We start from the raw sequence: 26,260 nt of genomic DNA on the forward strand, positions 1-26,260 counted from the left end.
TAAAGGGTTTAGACAGATGTCTAATTAACACCATCCTAAAGGGTTTAGACAGATGTCTAATTAACACCATCCTAAAGGGTTTAGACAGATGTCTAATTAACACCATCCTAAAGGGTTTAGACAGATGTCTAATTGACACCATCCTAAAGGGTTTAGACAGATGTCTAATTGACACCATCCTAAAGGGTTTAGACAGATGTCTAATTGACACCATCCTAAAGGGTTTAGACAGATGTCTAATTGACACCATCCTAAAGGGTTTAGACAGATGTCTAATTAACACCATCCTAAAGGGTTTAGACAGATGTCTAATTGACACCATCCTAAAGGGTTTAGACAGATGTCTAATTAACACCATCCTAAAGGGTTTAGACATGTCTAATTGACACCATCCTAAAGGGTTTAGACAGATGTCTAATTAACACCATCCTAAAGGGTTTAGACAGATGTCTAATTGACACCATCCTAAAGGGTTTAGACAGATGTCTAATTAACACCATCCTAAAGGGTTTAGACAGATGTCTAATTGACACCATCCTAAAGGGTTTAGACAGATGTCCAGTATATGAAGACCATCCCATAGGTTAGCAGCCCCAGTCATGCTCTTGGGTCTTCAGTCACAGTGACTTACAGGTAAGTACCAGAATTAACTAGCCTTTGATCTGCCAAAAGTGAGAACAGCTGCAAGTTTGTGAAATCAGTTACTTTGTGTGTTTTAGTTCCTGGAGTACAGTTTGGTCAGTTGTCTTCTACATCTTTTGTTTTAATGAATTGAACTGTTGTTTTGCCCCATGTCAGTTGGTTTGATTAGCATTTCTGAACAGAAGGATGCATGTTGGAGAAACCAGAGTCACTCAGAAGTAAACAAACTCCACGCTTAGAGTTTGATTCCTTTTTCCCCTCATACCTTCCACATTGCGCTGCATCCTCAGTTATACCATGCATCTCGTTCTAGTACAGTAGCCTGCCCCCCCCAATCCCAACCAATCATTTCTGGTACATATTATTAATAGTTCTCATGTTGGTATTTCTCATTATTTGTGTTGTTTGTATAGATATTAGTTAGCTGTGCAAGCTGTCAGGGCCTCCATCAATCCCATACTGTTTATTTTAGAGGTGCCATGCTGGTGTTTTTAGGCTCTCTGTCTGGCACACTGGGCAGTCACCTCAGCCAGCCATCACTCATCAGTGTGAGACGCATTGAATCACAAGCCTTGTTACTGGAGCCGACTCAGTCATCTCCATAGTGTCAGTGAATTATAGCTCACTAGACCTTCCTAAAGCTATGGAGCTGTCACCACAAACCATACACCTGATGCCATATGTTACACTGAGATTTCCAAGCTGTTCAAGCTTATCAAGTATTGTTTGCATTCAACCTGGATTCCACATTAATTCCACCGTGTGTGTGTGTGTAGTCTTTGGTAAGCTTGAACAAAAATGTATTGGGCATGACAACCACAGCCACTTTTAAATTCTGCAATCATTTGACCATTGTTAGGTTTTATTTGACCATCAGGTGCCATTACTTTACAGTGAATCAATCTGCTGAATGATAGTGGTAGAAGTGTTTAACTGATATTGCCATTAGTCCTAAATGACATATTTGACCTTGAAACAATGCCTAGCTCCTGCTATTATTACATCTGAATAAGCAAAAACACAGCTGTATATCAATCAAATCCAACCTGAAAAAGGCTTGTGGACTTCATATTTTGCGGTCCATTCTTACGCGTTGTGTTTTTCATACTGAAAGATGGGATTGATTGGTGTGTCTATGCAGTCTGCTGCACTACTTTTTGGTTCTAAGTTTTGTGTCATTTGAGATTATTTTATGTCTTCCTCTTTGTCAATTTATTTATTGTGTGTTATGATCAAATGTTATGGTTCCCTGTGTGAAATAAATCACATCACTTCTTTTCAGTAAATCCCTTTTAACCGCTGTACTATGTTGACCTGTTAAACATCTCATTGGATGTAAACAATGTTTTCACGAGTTCTACCAGCTGTTCCTGGGCTGCAACAGAATTCACTTCTGGAAGGTTCCATCAACAAAGCTGTGATTTACTTTGAGAATGAGTTCATAGCCCTTCATCTCTTGAAAGCCCACACTGTGCTGGGCCTTGCCTTTTAGTAGTATCCTCTGCTATCTTATAGCCAGTGGCACAGTAACCAGTAGGCTTCACTAGACTATAACCAGTAACCAGTAGGCTTCACTAGACTGTAACCAGTAGGCTTCACTAGACTATAACCAGTAACCAGTAGGCTTCACTAGACTATATAAACAGAAGAATTGACTAGGCACAGTGTGGATGAATAAGGAATAGCGTCATCAACCCTCAAATCAACTGTTCCCTGACCACTCTTGGTGGAACATTGATTTCTTTTTAGGCCATTGTGTAGAATCAGCAAGGTGAATGTGTCTGTGAATCATTGTACAGACAGAGCAGACTGTGCCTCTGGTACACTGGCATTGCCAAGTCCCCTGCCAGGCAGCTGGCTAACTAGCTATATTTAGTTTCCTGCAGCAGAGCAGTACACAGTCTGTGGCTGTGATTTTCCTTTCAGCCTCACTATGATTTAGAACACTGTCTGCGTCTGAAATGGCACCCTATTCCCTATATAGCGCACTACGTCTGACCAGGAGCTTAGATCTCTATAGGGAAATAGGGTGCCGTTTTGGACACGGACACTGGGATTGGTCTGAGGGTAGAATATCTTCTTAAATGCCCTAGATAGTGGTGCAATACCACTACATTGAATGGTTCTTATTCAGGTAGTTTCATTTAGAACAAAGCCGCAAGAAATAGATTAGAGCTTCTTTAGTTTTATTTTAGTCATCCTAGCTTGTTAATAAACACTTTAGATGACCTAGAAATGGCTCTAGTTCGCACATCTATAACTTGAGATTGTAGATTACTTTTCCTTTTAATCAGTTTTACTTACCTCTTATCTAACCTCTTTCTGTTTCCAATATGCTCTTGCCTGATTTTTTGAAACCGCTTTCTAACTTTCATACTCCCTTCTTCTAATGCCATGTGTCTCGTCTTTATTCCATAGTGTTTATCGTGTCCCGTGTTATCAGATCTTTAGATCTTTCAGCTCTGTTTGTCACCTCTGTTCACCTGTGTTTAGTTCACCAGTGTTCCATACATTCTATGGTTAATTGTCCTTCCCTCCTTCCTTCCGCCTGCAGCCTCTCTCACCACCTCCCGCCACCGCGGCCGTAGCATGTCCGTTTGCGTCCCCTACTTTTCCTCCACCCCTCCTGCTCTGTCCTGCCTTCCCAACCGGCCCTCCACCCCTCCTCCGGTGCTCTCCGCCCCCCACTCCCCCTGCCGGGGGTCGGACGACGGCGACACGTTTGCGGGCCGGCTCTCCAAGGCCCTGGAGAGTGTCCTGCCCCTGCATTCCACCCCGCCTCGCCCACGGCAACAACGCCGAGCCAGCCTCCCGGCGGTGTTTGTCAGCCCTGTATGTTAGAGCATCTCTGGCCACAGAGTGGTGTGAACCAGGGTGTAGTCTGGTGGAGCTGGGACCGGAGCTCAGTAGGGCTATCTATGGGTATCTGAAACAAGGAGAAGGAGAGACGAGGGACAAAACAGTAGAGACATATAGAGAGACATAACAAATAGAGAACAGAAAATCTGATTATTGTGTATTCAAATTAATATTTAATCCACTTTCAGATACCTGTGAGTGAACCCTGCTGTTCTTTGCTTCGGGCCTCTCGCCAGGCGCCCTGTGCTCGCATTAAATACAGACTGCCTGGCACTTCCCTTACTCTCCTAGTGAGACTGGTCAGACTGCTGCTACAGTACACTTCCCTACCCTCCTAGTGAGACTGGTCAGACTGCTGCTACACTACACTTCCCTCCTAGTGAGACTGGTCAGACTGCTAGCTACACTTCCCTTCCCTCCTAGTGAGACTGGTGCTACACTACACTTCCCTCCTAGTGAGACTGGTCAGACTGCTAGCTACTCTTCCCTTCCCTCCTAGTGAGACTGCTAGCTACACTTCCCTTCCCTCCTAGTGAGACTGGTCAGACTGCTAGCTACACTTTCCTCCTAGTGAGACTGCTAGCTACACTTCCCTTCCCTCCTAGTGAGACTGGTCAGACTGCTAGCTACACTACATTTCCCTTACCCTCCTAGTGAGACTGGTCAGACTGCTAGCTACACTTTCCTTCCCTCCTAGTGAGACTGCTAGCTACACTTCCCTTCCCTCCTAGTGAGACTGGTCAGACTGCTAGCTACACTACATTTCCCTTACCCTGCTAGTGAGACTGGTCAGACTGCTAGCTACACTTTCCTTCCCTCCTAGTGAGACTGCTAGCTACACTTCCCTTCCCTCCTAGTGAGACTGGTCAGGCTGCTAGCTACACTACACTTCCCTTCCCTCCTAGTGAGACTGATCAGACTGCTAGCTACACTACACTTCCCTCCTAGTGAGACTGATCAGACTGCTAGCTACACTACACTTCCCTCATAGTGAGACTGGTCAGACTGCTAGCTACACTTCCCTCCCCTCCTTTTGAGACTGGTCAGACTGCTAGCTACACTACACTTCCCTTACCCTCCTAGTGAGACTGGTCAGACTGCTAGCTACACTTTCCTTCCCTCCTAGTGAGACTGGTCAGACTGCTAGCTACACTTCCCTTCCCTCCTAGTGAGACTGGTAAGACTGCTAGCTACACTTCTCTCCCCTCCTAGTGAGACTGGTCAGACTGCTAGCTACACTACACTTCCCTTACCCTCCTAGTGAGACTGGTCAGACTGCTAGCTACACTTCCCTTCCCTCCTAGTGAGACTGGTCAGACTGCTAGCTACACTTCCCTTCCCTCCTAGTGAGACTGGTCAGACTGCTAGCTACGCTACACTTCCCCAATATGAACAACAACTCAAACAACACTTTAGTTTGTCATCTCAGCCCATTTTACTGGAGTCACAAGACACAATATGAGATGTAGATTGAACTATTGAGTAGAGTACATTCAGTCAGATCTATGTACAGTAGTTGGTGTGGTCACCTGTTTTATCCAGGAATCCACTAAAGTCTTCATTAAGCAGCAGGTACAATTTCAATTAGCATGAACATCATTCACTGTCAGCTTCAAAGGTTTAAACCCCCCAAAATACACATCATGTAATATAATGTAATGACTTACATCATCATCATGCTAGATAGTTTTGTATATAAGGTGCAGTTTATAGTTAACCATTTAATGTCACAGTAGCAGCAGTCTGTTGACCTTAAAGGAAGCCATCTTTGCCACATCTGCATTTAATTTCATACCTAGAAGCTATTATACTGTCTGTCTGTACCCTCATCTTTTGGTTAAGTTCTTCATTGGTTTCTTTGCTAGATTCTTGACTTTCTTTATCCGTTGCAGGGATTAATGCATTAGCAGAAATGTATAGCACTGCTATCTCTCTTGTTCTCTTTTGATATACCTCTTCACCCTCTTCTCTCTTTGTATCTCTCTGAATACTACAGTATATAACGGTGCTTCTCTCTCTCATGAAGATGATGCATCTATCTATAATCTTATGTCACTTCAGCCGCAGTCTGTGACTCACCAGTACAGCAGTGGAGGAGGAGTCTGGGCCTCAGCAGGCCTTCCGGACCCCACGCCGCCTCTCTTTCTCCCCTCCATCCTGGAGCGCCCCGTCTCCTTCTCACCGCCGCCTGCCTGCCCTCCCTCCAAGGCCTACAACGCCCAACGCCGCAAGAGCACGTCTATCTTGGAGGCCCATACACGCCACTTCCAGCCTGCCTACCCCGCTACGCCAGCAGTCTGCACCCCTACCACCCAGGGATGGAGGGGCTGGGCATGGGTGGAGGAGGAGGAGTGGATGGGCACCTGGGAGTGGATCCCTCGTCCCTCTTCATGGTGCCCGGCTACGGTGCTCCGAGGCTGGGGTCATTAGGAGAGCCCATGCACCAGCACCTCCAAGGGCAGTCCCTCCAGGACCCTCTGTACGGGTACAAGGACGTGAGGGCAGAGCAGCAGCAGGAGGAGGTGGTGGAGGCTGTGCGGAGACTGAGTCTGAACCAGGCAGCGTTGCTGGATCACTTCGAGGCCATGGCCTATGGGGGCTACCCCATGACTGCTCACCAGATCAACCAGATCAGCTTCCACCAGCAGATGCAGGCCGCGGCAGCCGCCAGCCTGGCCGTGTACGACCCTCCACAGCCGGCCTACGCCCAGACCTACCACCCCCACATGCAGAGTCACATGCGCCACAGCCCCATCCCTCAGCTGCCACCCATGAGCACCTTGAGCCCGCAGGCCTCGGGTACTACCGATGGGTACCAGCTGCAGCACTCCGCCTCCTTCCCCCAGTCCGCTCCCCCAGTCATGGAGCCCCCGCAAGGCAGCGTGTTCGAGTTCCACGTCCAAAACATGGCTACTGCAGCGGCCGCCGCTGGGGCCGACTCTGGCGTGCTGGCCTCTAGACTGTACAGGGCTCGCCGCGGCTCCATGGACCTCAACCTGGAGGAGCAGGGGGGACCAGGAGGACAGTCAGGGGGGTCTGGGACCTACAGCCGCCTGCAGCCAGTCACTGAGGAACTCTACAGTTACGTCAGCCCTGAGATGCCTCTCCCTCCCGGGAGCCTGCTACTGCACCAGGGCCAGAAGGACTGCAGCCCGGAACCTTCCAGTGACTCCATGGCCTCCTCTGACTGTGGAGATTTCCACTCTCCTCCGCCCCAGTTCGGGGCCGCCTCGGCCGCCCAGTCCATCCCACACACCTTCTACGGGGCGGAGGCTGGGGGGAGGGACGCCACTGCAGAGGGCCATGGAGTGGGCCACCCCCAGCCAGCAGACCTTTCTGTTTGTGCCTCCCTCCGAGACCCCTGGGCGTCAGTCCTCTCACGTTAACGTACTACACACCACCTGGGCCCGACAGACGAACGTCCAACCCGACCTCTCGTACCACGAGTTTCCTCTGGCCATGCAGGGAAACCCTGGGCTGGTACTTAGACCATCTCTCTCTTATTGGATAGCAACCCTCAGCCGTCTACCCTCCACACCAACCCTGTCTTTATCACTTACATGATTCATTTTGTTTCATGGTTGTGGTTTTAACCCTTTCCAGCCATGACTGCCTACACTCAAGGGTCCTTTTTAGGAGGTGCTACTCTTCAGGAAACACTTAGAAACCTGCTGTTTAAATCCCCTAGTTCTGTTGATGGTATGTTCTCTTATCACCTATGGAATTATATGTATTGGTCTCTTAGAGTAAGTAAGATTTTGTATGTATGTTCATATATGTAATTATATGGATAAATGTGTGTTTGTATTGGTATACAGTGAGGTAGAACTGCATATTGTACATACGAATCCAAAGTCGAATTGGGCCTTATTTAATATTCAAAAACACCAATTTGTCAAGACACTACTGTATGGGAATGGGGTCATTCTTGTTGTGAGTAATAATCACACACTTGTTGCCACATGGCTTTGAGGATTTGTATGATCCAACACACAGAAACATACAACAAACAGGGGGTTTAGACCAGTTTAACTGTTCACTTGAAGCTTACATTATTTACATCATAAAAATGTTTCTTTAATTTTTCAACTATATTTTCAAATTATTTAATTACATTTTAACAGTTTGTACAGTAGCACTGTCTAGTTGGCTGGAAATGGTTAAAACGGTATTTCTATCATTTATTATCTGTTGCCAAGGACACCAATCCCAGTAACAGTTCTATTGGAGGTGTTGCAGCACGTCATGTGCCATATAATCAGCTAGTGACCAATAGGAAGACTTTACACTCAAGGGTCAGAATTCATCCATTAACCCTTAGAATGCTGACATTATCAGCCATCCCGCAGCCTCATCTTTTGCTCTGAGCAGCGCTCTTTTTTTCTCGCTTCTTTTTATTGATTTTATTTTGCAATTTTATTGATTGTTTTATTTTCATCTGTACTTCTTCCTACGTAATGCTTTCTGCTCCTAAAGCCTCTTGTTTTCAGTGGTAATGTCCTGAGAACAGGGGATGGCAAGGTAGGTGGTCAGCCTGGTGCAACTATACTTGTGTGAGCTCACTCTCTAGTGAGTGGTTGAGCTGAGCTTGGGAACAAGTATACTTGTCTGCAGCCTTCTAAGGGTACTTCTTAGGGTTGGTTCAGAAGCTAAATGCAATCATTACATGGAATGTAAAAGGTTTCAATCAACCAGCAACAACAACAAAAAACTGGTTTTTCTAAATATATTTAAAGGACACAACCTGTTTCTTCTATGTGCTCTGTTGAGCAATAACATTCACAATGTAATGAATCATCTATTAGCCCTACCTCGTGCATGAAGCCTACTCACTCCCCCCAACTGACCCAGCAGTGGATTTTGTTACCTGTTATGTACACCTGTGGATGTGAGTTGCACATGCATACACAAGGAGTCTTGGAGATTCTCTGGAGAGTCAGAGAGGGGACACTTTATGTATGTATGTATGTATGTATGTATGTATGTATGTATGTATGTATGTATGTACAGTAAAGTGAGCCAAAGCTCAGGCTAGAATACAGTACTGTACAGTGAGCCAAAGCTCAGGCTAGAATACAGTACTGTGCTGTACAGTGAGCCAAAGCTCAGGCTACAATACAGTACTGTGCTGTACAGTGAGCCAAAGCTCAGGCTACAATACAGTACTGTGCAGTATGTCCAAAAGTCACAAATAGATCTTAATTTACGTTTTGTTTTCTCTCTTGTGTCCATATTTCTATCTCCCTCCATATTGTCTCTCCATCTCTTCACCTATCTCTCTATCCTATTGAAGCAGGTGCAACAGATCCCAACCTCCCAGCCCAACACTGGACACCCTCTGGCCCCCAACTCCCAGCCAGTCCCCGTCGCCCACCAACAGGTAAGGCCCCCTCACTCCTCAGGCCTCCGGTAAGGGATTGGGACATCCTCATAGAGGGGAACATTGAGACATTGCCAGTGTAGAAAAGGGCCAACTTGTACACATCCTCCACACCAATCCTCCCTCTCCTGTGTGTTCAGAGTACAGATGCATCGTCATGGCAGCCAGACGGTGTTTTTGTTTTGATTGGTCTGTCTGTTTTTAATCTTGAGAACAGTATTCTCTCCTGTGTGGTGTGAAAGCTGTGGCGTGGCCCGGCCCCTGTGGTGCCTCTTTCTCTCTCACACTGTGTTGTCTGTCTCTTTTAGCATGGAGGTTACTACGTCACAGCGCTCCCTCCGCAGGTAGACAAACAACACATTCAACTTTGATATGAGCACCTCTCTCGCACACGCACTGTCTGCTTTATCTCTTGGGTCTTGTGGCTTTTCCCTTTTCTCCAATCCAACATTTAATTTCCTGCTGTCTCACGAACAAACAGAACTGTAAGTGAAATGGCTGTGATGTGTATTTGCCTACAGTATAGCAGGGGTGAAAGTAATGTAATGTCTTCCTGGTACAGAGGCCTCCTGTGTGTGGGTACGCACTTGTTTTTTATGGGACTAATCATAGAAGGACATATTGCATCTCTATGGGCCTAATCATAGAAGGACATATTGCATCTCTATGGGCCTAATCATAGAAGGACATATAGCATCTCTATGGGCCTAATCATAGAAGGACATATAGCATCTCTATGGGCTTAATCATAGAAGGACATATAGCATCTCTATGGGCCTAATCATAGAAGGACATATTGCATCTCTATGGGCCTAATCATAGAAGGACATATAGCATCTCTATGGGCCTAATCATAGAAGGACATATAGCATCTCTATGGGCCTAATCATAGAAGGACATATAGCATCTCTATGGGCCTAATAGTATTGATTTGTCATTTAACTTTTAAAATGTATTAGCCTGCCTTTTTGGCTGTGTTAATGCCACATTAGTCATGATGTTTTCATCTGATTGTCAAACAGTTACTTGAAAAGGCTAATTTAGGCTATGTTACTCAGGGGGAAAAAATAGTTAGACCTCATTTACATATTTTCTGCTTATAATTTCGGACATTTGGTAGGTTATTTGTTAGTCAACTTGTGTCTGTAATTAGATACATGCAGCTTCTCTTGTGTCATTACTTGATGCTCGTCCAGAATATGAAATAAAGCCACGCTCACCAGAATATTACAATACAGCGATAGAATGATCAATGCATCATCAACAATCTACAGTAGTTGACATCGGTAAAGTTGTTCCTTTTATTTCCGCTACTCACGCGCAGCGAGGACATTTAGGGACCAACGGAGATTTCCAAATGACATCAGTTTGACCGGTTTCTAAAGAAATTAGAAGCTGTGAAAAAGAGCCAACATGTTTCTGATAGTATTTCAGTTTGTCTTGGATGGGTATTTTATGTGGTTGAAAATGAAATACTGTCAGCTTTTATGTCGCTGAAAGAAATTGTACGTTTAGGCTAAACAACAGTTCCCTAAGCATCACTCCTCTTCCTGAAACAAAATTAACATTTGGTTGAAATTTTACTCAGAGGAACACTTAATTCTACATTCAGTGTCCATACTTTAGTTGCTCTTCTAACTATCAGGCTACTCCACTCTAAGATCATTCCGGCATGCATACCGTTTGATAAAAGCAAAGAGACTTACCAAAAAGTGTTATGAATGACATTCGGTGATTGATTGTCATAATTTGGCCAACAAAAGTCTTGTAGCCTGAATTTGATGCTTACTCTGCTGTCCATCCGCGTCGTGGTCTCGGCCACTCATCTCTGCCTTATTAAAATGTCAGTGTTATCCTCGAACCACTCCACATTTTGGAGTCTATCGGCTCATTTCTAATGTGACTGACATGATGGATAGATTCCAAGAAAACTGTAGGGTTATCACACTATGTTTTTTAACTGTTGTGTTAGACTCACGTTTTAACGGTATGGCGTACCCCAACTTTCTTTTGCCGGTACTCTGTACTGGACCGTTCCGGCTTCCCTTCACCCTTGCCTATAGAATATGTTAAAAAGATGAGCTGTAGGTTAAGCCTGTGCAGTACGTGTGTCATTGCTTTTCATCAAGTCACAAGGTAAGATGGCCGAACGCCAGAGAAATGTTTTTGAATCGATGGGAATGTTTGCCCCCAAGGCAAATTGTAGCATCAAATTGTAGCATAACTAGATTTGATTGATAGGTTCAACTGTTTAATTACAGTGAGATAATGGGGGTGTTTTTTGCTATGAAGCTCTACTGATATGTGTCAAGTACGCATATGGTCTTAAAGAGACAGTTCACTCAAAGTTTGCAGATATTTTTATTTTAAATTATTGTGCTTATCTTTTCCATCCGTGGGATTGAGGCTGGTGTGGGGCATAGACTCATCTCAACATTAGACTTTTGAGGTCAAAAACATCTGACAAACTTAGTGAACTGTCCCTTTTAACTTTTCTATGTACGTCTAGTCATGAGTTGACTGTTTCTGTCTCTCCTCCAGACCCCCCTGCAGGCCTCTCTCCCCCCCACCTCCCAGCCCATGGTCTCTCAGCCCCAGCAGCAGCAGGCAGGCAGCACTGTGGTACAGAGCCCCTCTCAGACCCAGCTACCCCCTGGACCACAGCCCACACAGGTAAGGGACCAACACACACATACATACACAAAGAGTGCACATGCAAATACTGGCACTTAACCACACGCTGTGCACACATTTCATATCACACACACACACACACACACACACACACACACACACACACCTTAATCAAGTTAGAGTGAGGGTCCCCAAAAACAAACAGGTAACAGACTCATGTATTCATATTCTGTCAGATACTGTATGCATTCATACAGACACATTTTACACAAGCCCACATATAAACTCAGCAAAAAAAAGAAACGTCCCTTTTTCAGGACCCTGTTTTTCAAAGATAATTTGTAAAAATCCAAATAACTTCACAGATCTTCATTGTAAAGGGTTTCAACACTGTTTCCCATGCTTGTTCAATGAACCTACAGATGGTAGGCAGTTAATGAACCTACAGACTGTAAAAGCCTACAGACGGTAGACAGTTAAGGTCACAGTTATAAGAACTTAGAACACTAAAGAGGCCTTTCTACTGACTGAAAAACACCAAACGAAAGATGCCCAGGGTCCCTGCTCATCTGCATGAATGTGCCTTAGGCATTCTGTAAGGAGGAATGAGGACTGCAGATGTGGCTGGGGAAATAAATTGCAATGTCCGTACTGTGAGATGCCTAAGACAGCGCTACAGGGAGACAGGACGGACAGCTGATCGTCCTCGCAGTGGCAGACCATGTGTAACAACACCTGCACAGGGTCGGTACATCCGAACATTACACCTGCGGGACAGGTACAGGATGGCAACAACAACTGCCCGAGTTACACCAGGAACGCACAATCCCTCCATCAGTGCTCAGACTGTCCGCATTAGGCTGAGAGAGGCTGGACTGAGGGCTTGTAGGCCTGTTGTAGTCGCAGTTTTGTCTCACCAGGGGTGATGGTCGGATTTGCATTTATCGTCGAAGGAATGAGCGTTACACTGAGGCCTGTATTCTGGAGCGGGATCGATTTGGAGGTGGAGGGTCCATCATGGTCTGGGGCGGTGTGTCAGAGCATCATCGGACTGAGCTTGTTATCATTGCAGGCAATCTCAACGCTGTGCGTTACAAGGAAGACCTCCACCCTCATGTGGTACCCTTCCTGCAGGCTCATCCTGACATGACCCTCCAGCATGACAATGCCACCAGCCATACTGCTCGTTCTGTTTGTGATTTCCTGCAAGACAGGAATGTCAGTGGATCTCAAGCCCATTGAGCACGTCTGGGACCTGTTGGATCGGAGGGTGAGGGTTAGGGCCATTCCCCCCAGAAATGTCCGGGAACTTGCAGGTGCCTTGGTGGAAGAGTGGGTTAACATCTCACAGCAAGAACTGCCAAATCTGGTGCAGTCCATGAGGAGGAGATGCACTGCAGTACTTAATGCAGCTGGTGGCCACAACAGATACTGACTGTTACTTTTCATTTTGACCCCCCTTTGTTCAGGGACACATTACTCAATTTCTGTTAGTCAGGAGTCTGTGGAACTTGTTCAGTTTAGGTCTCAGTTGTTGAATCTTTTTATGTTCATACAAATATTTACACGTTAAGTTTTCTGAAAATAAACTCAGTTGACAGGACATTTCTTTTTTGCTGAGTTTAGCACAGCCCCCTGAGCCAGTGTGTTTACCTAAACCCATGGATGGGTCCACTGAAGGCCAGTGTGTTTACCTAAACCCATGGATGGGTCCACTGAAGGCCTGTCAGAGTTGGTCTGATCCAAGTCAGTAACACAAACCCAAACCTCCATCAATAATTCAGCAATCGATGGAAAACCTTCAGGGCCATTGGTTACGTGATTAGGAGTTTACTTTTCTCAGTCATAGGCATATGAATAGAGGTATTAGTTATAGTGATGCTTTACTACATTAGGGGTACAAACATGAACTTCCATCGCCTTCAAAGTCCAACAACTTTGCCAAAAAAACCAAACACTCACAAAAGCCAATGTTAAAATAAACCAAACCCTTATGAAACCGATTCAGTAAGTACTACAACATCTTTGACTAACTCATGTCCACTGTGGTAAGTATTACACAACCATCTCTTAAATAATACTGATATTCTCTTTCTATGGAGTATAATCTGTTTTGTTTCTTGTTAATGCTTTTTAACATTCACATTTCTCACTTCAGTTTTCCATCCTTGCTTTCTTTCTGTTTTTATTCCATTGACTTTCTCACTCTTTCATTCACTCACTACACTTCTATGACATGCTGCTTGGCCTGCCTGCCCTGGCCTGGCCTACCTGCCTGCCCTGGCCTGGCCTACCTGCCTGCCCTGGCCTGCCTTCCCTGGTCTGTCTGGTCTGCCTGGTCTGTCTGTATGCATGGTTGGTGGTCTTCAGCTGTGTGCTAGTGAGCTGGGCGCTTCTCTTATGTCCCCTTCACCCAGCTTAGAACAGCTCTACTATCTCTACCAGGCACACCAGCTAGCTCTGGTCCAGGTACCACTCACTATGCTGTTATTATAGCTAGCTCTGGTCCAGGTACCACTCACTGTGCTGTTGTTATAGCTAGCTCTGGTCCAGGTACCACTCACTGTGCTGTTGTTATAGCTAGCTCTGGTCCAGGTACCACTCACTATGCTGTTATTATAGCTAGCTCTGGTCCAGGTACCACTCACTGGGCTGTTGTTATAGCTAGCTCTGGTCCAGGTACCACTCACTGTGCTGTTGTTATAGCTAGCTCTGGTCCAGGTACCACTCACTGTGCTGTTGTTATAGCTAGCTCTGGTCCAGGTACCACTCACTATGCTGTTGTTATAGCTAGCTCTGGTCCAGGTACCACTCACTGGGCTGTTGTTATAGCTAGCTCTGGTCCAGGTACCACTCACTGGGCTTTTGTTATAGCTAGCTCTGGTCCAGGTACCACTCACTGTGCTGTTATTATAGCTAGCTCTGGTCCAGGTACCACTCACTGGGCTGTTGTTATAGCTAGCTCTGGTCCAGGTACCACTCACTATGCTGTTGTTATAGCTAGCTCTGGTCCAGGTACCACTCACTGGGCTGTTGTTATAGCTAGCTCTGGTCCAGGTACCACTCACTGGGCTGTTGTTATAGCTAGCTCTGGTCCAGGTACCACTCACTGGGCTGTTGTTATAGCTAGCTCTGGTCCAGGTACCACTCACTGGGCTGTTGTTATAGCTAGCTCTGGTCCAGGTACCACTCCTCTGCTGTTGTTATAGCTAACTCTGGTCCGATACGGCTGTTGTTATAGCTAGCTCTGGTCCAGGTACCACTCACTGTGCTGTTGTTATAGCTAGCTCTGGTTCAGGTACCACTCACTATGCTGTTGTTATAGCTAGCTCTGGTCCAGGTACCACTCACTGTGCTGTTGTTATAGCTAGCTCTGGTCCAGGTACCACTCACTATGCTGTTGTTATAGCTAGCTCTGGTCCAGGTACCACTCACTGGGCTGTTGTTATAGCTAGCTCTGGTCCAGGTACCACTCACTGGGCTTTTGTTATAGCTAGCTCTGGTCCAGGTACCACTCACTGTGCTGTTATTATAGCTAGCTCTGGTCCAGGTACCACTCACTGGGCTGTTGTTATAGCTAGCTCTGGTCCAGGTACCACTCACTGTGCTGTTGTTATAGCTAGCTCTGGTCCAGGTACCACTCACTGGGCTGTTGTTATAGCTAGCTCTGGTCCAGGTACCACTCACTGGGCTGTTGTTATAGCTAGCTCTGGTCCAGGTACCACTCACTGGGCTGTTGTTATAGCTAGCTCTGGTCCAGGTACCACTCACTGGGCTGTTGTTATAGCTAGCTCTGGTCCAGGTACCACTCACTGGGCTGTTGTTATAGCTAGCTCTGGTCCAGGTACCACTCACTGTGCTGTTGTTATAGCTAGCTCTGGTCCAGGTACCACTCACTGGGCTGTTGTTATAGCTAGCTCTGGTCCAGGTACCACTCACTATGCTGTTGTTATAGCTAGCTCTGGTCCAGGTACCACTCACTGGGCTGTTGTTATAGCTAGCTCTGGTCCAGGTACCACTCACTGGGCTGTTGTTATAGCTAGCTCTGGTCCAGGTACCACTCACTGGGCTGTTGTTATAGCTAGCTCTGGTCCAGGTACCACTCACTGGGCTGTTGTTATAGCTAGCTCTGGTCCAGGTACCACTCTCTGCTGTTGTTATAGCTTGCTCTTGCTGGTCCCCACTAGGGTGGTAGAACGTGTTTGTGTGTGAATATATGTGTGTCCATTTCCATTAGTATCAGCTGTCCTCACTCAGTATCGCTTGTGGTGTTGTTGTTTGGGCCCCAGTAGAAAAGTATCTGTCCTTCAGTGTCGTCTGTGTTTGTTGATAAATGTGAATTGAGGTCTAATGGATGACCATGGCTGTTCCATTAGAGTCCGTTAGTGACCAACAGCATGATGTCACCGCAGGCGTGTTGTACCACTGAGTGGAGAGGGCCTCATAAGGTGTCCTGTCCACACCTTAACACTGCTTTGTTCTCACAGTGCAGTTGAACCAGTTGAACCTTCGGTTTGACATATGACATCCAGTTTCATGCCATTTGTGAGAAACATGGTGTTTGGTCGCATGTTGTTGTGGTGCGTGGCTTTGTGTGTTGACTTTGTTTGTTTAGTGGTTGTATACACAGTGTTCAATTCTGTCACACCCACCATACACACTCTTATCCCCTTGAGTTTTGTTCCTTCAGTCACCCTTTAGTCAACCACCAACATAATATCCATCCCATAGAAGTAGACTTACTATTTCTATCATCCATAATCCGCCCACTCCAACCTAGTTCCCATGACCCTTCGTTACCCTAGCCAGTCCTAACCTGACCTGACCCGCCCTTGCTCTCCTCCTCCCGCCCCCAGCCTTGCAGTATGGCTCCACCTCCCTCCTCAGTGGGGCTTGTCTCTGTGGCACAGATGGCCTTCAATCAGCCCCTCGGTCCCGGTTACTGCAGCTGCAGCCCAAGGGGCCCTGGTGTCCCCACAGAGCCCTATAGCAGCTGCAGCCTTACCTCTGCCTCCTGGGGCTCATCCTCTACCTGGTTCTGTATCTGTACCCACTCTGGTGACTCATCCACCGCCGGCACCATCGGCCTCCCCTATGCCGCCCCAAATGATGCCTACTCAGCCGCTGGTCGTTGTGGTGCCCGTCATCAGCGTAGCCAGCACCTCCCCAGAGCCGCCAGGAGATGCCCAGCCCCAGGTACCTGTGGTCAGCCAAATCCCCTTCGTCATGTCCCCCCTGCCTGGTCGTATGGATGATGGAGAGTAGTTCTTTGACCATAGCTGGTTTGCGTGTTTCCTTGACTGTATGTTTGGTATTTAAATGAGTCCTGAGTTGGTTGTGTGACGTTGTGGATGTGTCTAGTCATATATTTTATGGTTACAAGTAGCTAGATGTGGATGAAACATTCTGGACATAGATGCTGTCAAACATTTTGTTATGGTGGGGTTAGTACTTTCACACCTACAAGGGAGCCGACTCATATTTCTTTATACTGCTACTCTCACATGCTTTTAAGTCTCATATTCTGCCTCTCTTTTTAACCTCAATACCTTCTGAAGCCTTTCATCTCCAAAGACCACACTACTTTGCACTCTCTTTATTGTAAAACATGTTTCACACAGTTCTCTGACCCTTTGTTCTCCTGTACTGTGTGTTCCAGCCCTCTCAGACTGCTCCTCAGCCTTTGTCATTGGAACAGTCACAGTTACAACCACCACAAGTGCCCTTGTCCATGGAGAGGTAAGATACATGTTTAACTGATGGTAAAGATATACAAATCGAGATTTAGAAGAGATGGGAAAGATATCTCTAATTTTATAATTAGTCATGGTTGTTGGGCATATGGTCTCGCTCTCATTCTTCAGATCATGAATTTTAACGGTGTTTGTGTCCCACTCAGCGGTCACTCTGACGTGGCGTCCGGTCTGAGCGATGGAAATGATGGAGGCAGACAAGAGGGGCGCTCCATCAAGCGACACCAGCGGCGCTCCATACGGAGTCGCTCTCGCACCGACAAGATTGGCAAAGCAAAGTTGAATGTACTAAATGTAAGAGTCAGCCCAGGGGAAATGACCGATATATACTACATGAAACATTATTTTTCATTCGTGTGTTTAGCACCTGTAATAAGCCTGTTATTTTTGTTTATATATTATAGGCCTACCTATTATAAACTTTGATTTACATAACCTTTTAATTGCCCAAGCCGTTGCATTGTGCTCGGTGCTCTTGTCTCCCACCAGCTGAGATTGTTTTTCATTCAGTTCAATAAGCTTTATTTTCTTGGAAAGTGTTCTCTAATTGGAGCATACAGCATGTGATGAATGTCTGTCTCTGGTGTGTAACTCCTCTGTTCCGTTCCGGTCTGAGTTGCCTTCCCTGCACGTTTGGGCCCTACTGATTAGACAGACTGTTTGAGTTCCCTGACACAGCATCGTTTAGGCCCTACTGATTAGACAGACTGTTTGAGTTCCCTGACACAGCATCGTTTAGGCCCTACTGATTAGACAGACTGTTTGAGTTCCCTGACACAGCATCGTTTAGGCCCTACTGATTAGACAGACTGTTTGAGTTCCCTGACACAGCATCGTTTAGGCCCTACTGATTAGACAGACTGTTTGAGTTCCCTGACACAGCATCGTTTAGGCCCTACTGATTAGACAGACCGACACAGAGCCATTCAAACAGGCTGTGGGATTTCTGTCGATGAATCTGAAGAGCTGCTCTCTTTCATCTTTTCATTTCATCCACATCTTATTCTGGCCTCTGTTCCTTTGTTTGTTCCAGATATCCAACATGGGTGACAGGGTAGCTGAGTGCCAGTTGGAAACGCACAACAGAAAGATGGTGACTTTTAAGTTTGATCTGGACGGAGATAACCCAGAGGAAATAGCACAGATTATGGTAACTACAGAAAAGATTACGAGCACACTCCCTCCCTCCTCTTTTCTCTCTCTCTCTCTCGCGGTCTCCCTCCCTCCCACCTCTATCTCTCTCTCATTATTGAGCCATCTCCCCTCTTTGATTGCAGTAGCCCAGAATCCCAACCTTGTTGTGATGTTCCCTGATGGTATTTGTCTCAGGCATGTCCAGAGAGTTTATCTGATAGTAATGAAAAGGCTTTATTTCACCAGATTTTCCGGGTGTTTTGACTTTGATTAATCCATTCTGAAATGATGAATCAATCCAACCATCAGATGCTGAGAAGAATGAGGACTGTGATTGAGAGGGCTGTTCTTTCCTGGTGTGTGACTACAGGTCACCAGTCTTTTATACTGGAGAGCGAGAGGGAGTCGTTCATCGAGCAGGTCCGTGAGGTCATCGAGATGGCGGACGAGAAGGGTCTGGAGAAAGATGGAAACACCCAGGTAGACTGACATCTCCATTCATTTTCCCTCCATGTTGTTGCTGTGAAAGAGCATCATTGTTATCCCTTCTATACCAGGTACATTGGCTTAAGTAACTTCATCATGGATCATTGTAATAGGGTGTTGTACTGTATCAGACTCTGACTGCATCTTGTGTCACAGATTGTTTCCCAGATAGTTAGTGACCTCCAGCTGCAACAGATCCCTGCTACATCTGACCCGTTGCCAGGTAAAACAACCAACACAATGTCCACACAGGGAATTGGTGCCCTACAAAAAAATGACAGACATGTTTTGCATGAGATTTTTCCATCTGTAGTCCAATTTGTTGTACCATGAATTATAGAACTTTCCCTCGCTGAGAAATGCAAATGTATTGAATTCAATAGAGGCACCCATTTTGCATTAACCCTATGTGTGACCCTACCATTTCTGTCTATCTCCAGGTATCCCTTCCTGTGCAGCCCAGGTGGTCCACTCTGCAGGCAGGAGGTTTATAGTCAGCCCCGTGCCTGAGTCCAGACTCAAGGACCAGTTCTTTGCTGACTCAGCGGCTACAGGCTCTGCCCTACTGAGACAAGATTCACAGTCCTTTAATGGTGAGTTTAGCATGCGCACACACACACACACACGAATGCACACACACGCACAGTGACAGCCTACCAATAAGTTATCTTATTAGTCAACAAGTTAATGCATTCAGCATCCAAATGTAATAACATTTTCATGTTTCTGAAAACCGGGATCATCTGATCTTGTGACTGACTAAATGTTGATGTATTGTAAAGTTAATAATAAAAACATCACATGTTTATGAATGTCTAGTTGCTATGTAACAGTAGTTCAGTTACAGTGTCCCATCTGTGGTGTATGGCCTGATTTAAAGGTGATGGCTAACATCACTGTTTTACTTAGTGATGGGGTTTGGTGTTGACATCTCTTTCTATCACTCTGTTTCCTTGCCCATCTCTCCCTCATTTTCTCTCTCCCCAGCCGCCCGTGCTGGAGCTGCAGGTCAGGGTCTGTCCCAGTCGGCCTCAGCGGTCAGCCTGCAGCAGGCCTTTTCAGAGATGAGACAGAATCAGGGCCAGTACGACCCAGGACCCAGCACCGCTCCTCCCTCCATCCACATAGCCTCCCTGGCTGTCCTGGTCCCTGCTGCAGCCACCACCATCCCAGTCTTCTCCACTGCTCCTATAGCCTCTGCTCATCTCCCCCATGCTCAGCTTCCGTCTGAGGCCTCTGTGACCTCCCCTCCCCCTCAGTCTCCATCTCCCCTCCAGCCTCCACCTCCACCTCTCCACCTGCAACCATCCACCAGGCCACCGCCCCATCCCCACCCAGCTCCAGTCTGTTGCTACCCAGCCTCTCCTTTCCCAGGCCCCTCTCACCCTGCCGGTGACCCAACCCGTGGTCTCCTCCGTACCTAGTGTTACAGCCCCAATCCCTGCCCCAGCCACCTCTGTGTCTCCCCAGCCCCTGCTGTCCTTCCCACCCTCCCCACCTCAGCCTCCTTCCCCAGACCTCTGGCCCAGGCTCCATCCCTGGTGGTCCCACCACCTCCATACCCACGACAGTCCTTTGTCATTCCGCCACGGCCCCCCTGGTCAGCAGCTGTAGCAGTGGTAGCGGAGGTGGAGGAAGCTCAGAGCAGCTCCCTGTCCCTTCCACTGCTATCCCCCAGCTCACCGCTACCGTAGTCCCCACCACAGCTATCCAAGGCCCCCTGCTAGCCCCCTCCGTTGCTAACCCCAGTGCAGAGCTCCCTTCTTCCTCCTCGCCTGTAGCTTCTCTAGCCCCAGGGGCCACGGTCCCTACCTTACAGCCCGTCACCACCACCATCCCCGTGGTCCAGCCCACCCTGGTGCACACCCATCCCCAGCCCGCTACAATGCCCAACCAGACCCACGCCCAGTGTGGGGAGTGTGAGGCGGCCCTGGGCATTGATGACATCCACACGCTGGATAAGAAGCTTCGCTCCTCTTCATGGACTTGGGTGGCGGTGGAACCACCCAGGCCGATGGCTCTGTCGACCCAGCCGGAGGCACTGGTGTCCCGGGAACCTCTTCCCCAACCGGCCCCTCATCCACCCCCAGCTCCACAGGCACCCCCCCGGCCCCCCTCCAGCCTCCCCCTGGCCTCCTCAGGACCAGGGCATGTCTCTGGGACCCCCCTCACCACCCCGGGACAGGCTGGGACCCCTTCCACCTACACCCAGACTACCCCCGCCAAAGCACCTCTGTCTAGGTTACCGGTGAGTCAGTCAGCATGGATGTGGAGGCTAGCTTATTAGATGTGGCTTGAAGAGCACTGTTTATAACACATACAGTATGTTAACAACCATTTAAGATTTTTATGACACCTCTGTGTAAGGTAAGTTTGTGTAATTTTGTATTTGTAATCTTTTGGAGAATTATACATCATTATTACATAGTTGACATACACAGTTATTGCCTAGTTAAATAAAGGTTAAATAAATCAAATCAAATGATTGACATGTGATTGTGCCAACTCCACCTTTAACAGCCTGTTAACCTCCTTGATCAACTGCTTTTGTCTCCTAACATTTTGTTGAATGAACATTTGCTGTGCTTTTTGTTGCATGCCAACAACTCTATTCTACGCTGTGTCCATCCCCCCTAGATATCAGGTAGCACACCATATAGTTGATAAAACCCTCCACTGTAGTTATGGTGTCAAACACTGCTTCTAGATGGGATATGTTAATGGTTAACAGCTTCTAGATGAGATATGTTAATGGTTAACAGCTTCTAGATGGGATATGTTAATAGTTAACAGCTTCTAGATGGGATATGTTAATGGTTAACAGCTTCTAGATGGGATATGTTAATGGTTAACAGCTTCTAGATGGGATATGTTAATGGTTAACAGCTTCTAGATGAGATATGTTAATAGTTAACAGCTTCTAGATGGGATATGTTAATGGTTAACAGCTTCTAGATGAGATATGTTAATGGTTAACAGCTTCTAGATGGGATATGTTAATGGTTAACAGCTTCTAGATGAGATATGTTAATGGTTAACAGCTTCTAGATGGGATATGTTAATGGTTAACAGCTTCTAGATGGGATATGTTAATGGTTAACAGCTTCTAGATGGGATATGTTAATAGTTAATGGCTTCTAGATGGGATAAGTTAATGGTTAACAGCTTCTAGATGAGATATGTTAATGGTTAACAGCTTCTAGATGGGATATGTTAATAGTTAACAGCTTCTAGATGGGATATGTTAATAGTTAATGGCTTCTAGATGGGATATGTTAATGGTTAACAGCTTCTAGATGGGATATGTTAATGGTTAATGGCTTCTAGATGGGATATGTTAATGGTTACTACAAAGTAATACACGACTACCGCATCTGGCATTTTATCTACTTTGCAAGTAGATGTCTGACCTTGAGTAATGGTAGATGTCTGACCTTGAGAGAGGACTGAGTACTGGTAGATGTCTGACCTTGAGTACTGGTAGATGTCTGGCCTGGGGTTCCTGAGTGATGCAGCGGTCTAAGTCACTGCATCTCAGTGCCTGAGGCGTCACTACAGACACCCTGGTTAGAATCCAGGCTGTATCACGACCGGACTCCCATAGGGCGGTGCACAGCGGGTTTGACCGGTGTAGGCAGTCATTGTAAATAAGAATTTGCTCTTAACTGACTTGCCTAGTTAAATAAAGGTACAACAACAAAAAATCGAGAAGCCATATTATGAACCGGGTAATTTGGCTCCTGGATGCTGATTGGCCTAAAGTTGTGGTATACCAGACAATGTACAGTACCACAGGTATGATGCAATACTACTTGTTTACTGTTATATTTATGTTGGTAACCAGTTTATAATAGCAATAAGGCACGAGGGGGTGTGGTATATGGCCAATAAATATACCACAGCTAAGGGCTGTTCTTAGGCACAGCGCCACTCACAGTAGCTGGACACAGCCCTTAGCCGTCATAACCCCCGGGTGCCTTATTGCTATTATAAACCACTTACCAATGGAATTAGAGGAGTGAAAAGAAATGTTTTGTCATACCCGTGGTATACAGTCTGATATACCATGGCAGTCAGCCAATCAGCATTCAGGGCTCGACCCACCCAGTTTATAATAGCAGTTAGGCACCCCGGAGGTTCGTGGTATAGTAGTATTTATTGAACCTTTTCATTCTTATTTACAATGACGGGCCTACACCGGCCAGACCCGGACCACGCTGGGCCAATTGTGCACCACCCTATGAGACTCCCAATCACGACCAGTTGTGGTACAGCCTGGAATCGAACCAGGGTGTCTGTAGTGACGCCTCAAGCACTGAGAGGCAGTGCCTTAAACCGCTGCACCACTCAGGAGCCCAAAGGTGCTATATAGCCAATATACCACGGCTAACGGCTGTATCCAGGCACTCCACATTGTGTCATGCTTAAGAATAGTCCTTAGGCTTGCTATATTGGCCATATACCACACCTCCTCGGACCTTATTGTTTAAGTAACACTACAGTCTTTGTTTATTGTCTAATGTCCATAGTCCCAGTCAGTGTTAGAGCTGCAGGTAGAATCCCCTGGCCTTCCAGCTGCATGTGGCTGCAGTGCATTATGTTTTCCTATTCTCATCTATGATAAAGTGCCTTCTCTCTGTTTCATCCCTCTCTTCATCCCTCTGTTTATTAGGTGTTGCCTGTGGGCTCAGATCAGGCTCAGGCTGGCCCCCCTCCTCCCTCAGACCACATGGCACCCTTCCCAGGACCCTGTCTAACTCAGGTGCCTTTCCCTCTTTCTCCTGACTGCCATTTTGATCCTCCATCCATCCCTCTATCTGCACCCCCCCGTCTCTCTCTTTCTCCCCTAAGTGATGTTAAGATCCCTCCATCCATCTGTACTTCTCTCTCTCTCTTTCATCCCTTCATCTCCCTCCTCCCATCTTTATTTGTCTTCTGTGTAAAAAGTAGCGAAGCATGAAGATCAGATCAGGCTCAATCTGTTCAGTGTCTGAAGAAGACATCTCTGTGTTGGAGGAGCAGCATGATGACCTGTGACTCTCATTATTCTCCTCTGTTTTATCTGATTCTCTCTCTCGCTCTGTCGAAGTATGTGTCTCTTGTCTCTCTCTTTCTCCTGCACCTCTATCCCATTCTTTCTTTGACTCTCTCTCACCCCCTCTCTTTCTCCTTCCTCTCTCTCCCTGTCTTTCTCATTCCTCTCTCTCCTCCCTCTGTCTTTCTGCTTTCTCTCTCTCTCTCTCCTCCCTCTGTCTTTCTGCTTTCTCTCTCTCTCCTCCCTCTGTCTTTCTGCTTTCTCTCTCTCTCTCTCTCTCCTCCCTCTGTCTTTGTGCGTCCTCTCTCTCTCTCTCTCTCCTCCCTCTGTCTTTCTGCTTCCTCTCTCTCTCTCTCTCTCTCTCTCTCTCTCTCTCTCTCTCTCCTCCCTCTGTCTTTCTGCTTCCTCTCTCTCTCTCTCTCTCCTCCCTCTGTCTTTCTGCTTCCTCTCTCTCTCTCCTCCCTCTGTCTTTCTGCTTCTCTCTCTCTCTCTCTCTCTCTCCTCCCTCTGTCTTTCTGCTTTCTCTCTCTCTCTCTCTCTCCTCTCTCTCTCTTTCTCTTCCTCTCTCTCTCTCTCTCTCTCCTCCCTCTGTCTTTCTGCTTTCTCTCTCTCTCTCCTCCCTCTCTCTTCCCTCTTCCCCTCCCTCTGTCTTTCTCCAGACAGACCCGTTAGGGAGGCTGGGAGTGCATCAACATCACTCATCTTCATTTGTCATAGTGGTTTTTGTCAGCACAATCATTTTGGAATAGTTTTCTTCCCGAAGAAAGAGAAGACTTGCCAAGCAAAGTATTCCATCCAGACAGAGTGTTTCTCTCCCACAGCGCATTCTTTCATAAACTAAATCAACTAGGGAATAAATAGGAAAGACGAGAAGACAGGCTAGGCTCCCCAGGCTAGTGGAGATTACAGTTTAGTTTATAGCCAGTCAGACAGTGTTGTCCACAGCGTGAACGTTCACATCTAAAAATAGAACAAACCAAGCAAACCAGAGCATTGTTCTTTGTAAGGAAGAGGGTTCATTATTTTCTTTCATCTGTAAGGATGATGTGTAATTTTCCGTTCAAAGCTCTCTGCTCTGGTCTGGGTGATTTGATCTTGAGAAAGCGACTGCATCTGCCTCCTGTGGCTCTAATGATTCTGATGTGAAATTCTTTAAAGGGATATTTGTAACATTTTCAGCTTTATATTCATCATCTCCAGCACCACCCCAACATCAACATATGTAAAAAAATGTCACGTTTCTATTTTTTGTAGGAAGATAAATGTTTCCAGTGACATCATTGGTGTGCATCCTGTGATTTTTAACCAATTATGAGGAAGTATTGCCAATTAATTGTGTGTACTAATTGGTTGATGTCACTGGAAACGATCTTTCTGACTCCAGAAATGTGCCATGTTGGGGTGGTGCTGGAGATGAGGAATATGAAGTTGAGAAAGGAAATGTCCCTTTAATATATTGATTTTGAACTTCACCTGGAAGCCAGTTTTTGACTAAATAAAACCCAGTCAAGGATTTTACCTAAATCTTTCTGTCTTTCAAATGTAAGATACACTTTTGCTGTGATTCACAGAAATCATAACAATTTGCCAGATGAAATTCAACACTAATTCATGTCTAGTGACCAATTAGTTTGATGTGTTCTGAGTGTGTTACCGTGTTAGGATGTGTTGCTGTCTGTTTGACTAACATCTATAAACGGCTTGTTGTTGCCCACTAGTCCCAGCAGCCTCTGGAAGACCTGGATGCCCAGCTGAGGAGGGCCCTGAGCCCAGAGACTGTCTCTGTCAGCTGTGTCACCACACAGGTACCATAACCACACACACACATGCCCCTTCAGGCCTGGAGGAATTACAATGTATTTATTAGTTGTTGAAATGTCAGATTAACTTTTACGTTTTTGACCTTGAAAAGTAAATGAATACTATTTCTTCTAATCTGTGTTTTGTAGTCGTTATTGTTATTATTCTGCTCTGTCTAATACTGCTATCACTGTCATGCTCCTGTACAGCTCATGTGGTGGTATGTGGAATGTTTGTTGGTGTGACTCTAGACAGGACAGTCACACTGTGTTCTCCCCCTGTACCATAGTCCTCCCTCACTGGGATGCCTGCAGGTGGCCAGCCAGGTGTGTACTTCAACATCTATCCTTACTCCATTTTGAAATGGTCGTACTACCTGTTAGTGTGTCTCCTTTTCTTTTGGGATGTTTTGCCGACTGTTGCATTGTAACGTGATGATGTCTCATTGGTCGTTTCAGTGCCTTTCTCGCTGGAAGGGGAACCAATCACGACGCCTATTGCTGGAGGATTCCAACTGGGACGATTCCAGGTATGGAA

The 26,260-nt window shown here is 46.4% G+C and overlaps 1 protein-coding gene across 1 annotated transcript in view; it reads left to right on the forward strand.

Annotated features, from left to right (window-relative positions):
* LOC106595753 (serine/threonine-protein kinase WNK1) overlaps nucleotides 1-26,260 on the forward strand; it is a 160,993-nt gene that overhangs the window by 112,318 nt on the left and 22,415 nt on the right. The window contains 19 exon segments of the mRNA XM_045698673.1: nucleotides 5,563-5,780; nucleotides 5,783-6,882; nucleotides 8,544-8,881; nucleotides 9,190-9,225; nucleotides 11,423-11,554; nucleotides 17,175-17,254; nucleotides 17,415-17,562; nucleotides 18,302-18,418; nucleotides 18,773-18,882; nucleotides 18,932-18,959; nucleotides 19,045-19,111; nucleotides 19,329-19,481; nucleotides 19,876-20,113; nucleotides 20,166-20,304; nucleotides 20,405-21,136; nucleotides 23,561-23,650; nucleotides 25,642-25,728; nucleotides 26,013-26,049; nucleotides 26,182-26,252. Coding sequence (XP_045554629.1) covers nucleotides 5,563-5,780; nucleotides 5,783-6,882; nucleotides 8,544-8,881; nucleotides 9,190-9,225; nucleotides 11,423-11,554; nucleotides 17,175-17,254; nucleotides 17,415-17,562; nucleotides 18,302-18,418; nucleotides 18,773-18,882; nucleotides 18,932-18,959; nucleotides 19,045-19,111; nucleotides 19,329-19,481; nucleotides 19,876-20,113; nucleotides 20,166-20,304; nucleotides 20,405-21,136; nucleotides 23,561-23,650; nucleotides 25,642-25,728; nucleotides 26,013-26,049; nucleotides 26,182-26,252 — 3,921 coding nt within the window.

The sequence above is a fragment of the Salmo salar genome, chromosome ssa17 (genome assembly GCF_905237065.1).
Source record: "Salmo salar chromosome ssa17, Ssal_v3.1, whole genome shotgun sequence".
Lineage (NCBI taxonomy): Eukaryota > Metazoa > Chordata > Actinopteri > Salmoniformes > Salmonidae > Salmo > Salmo salar.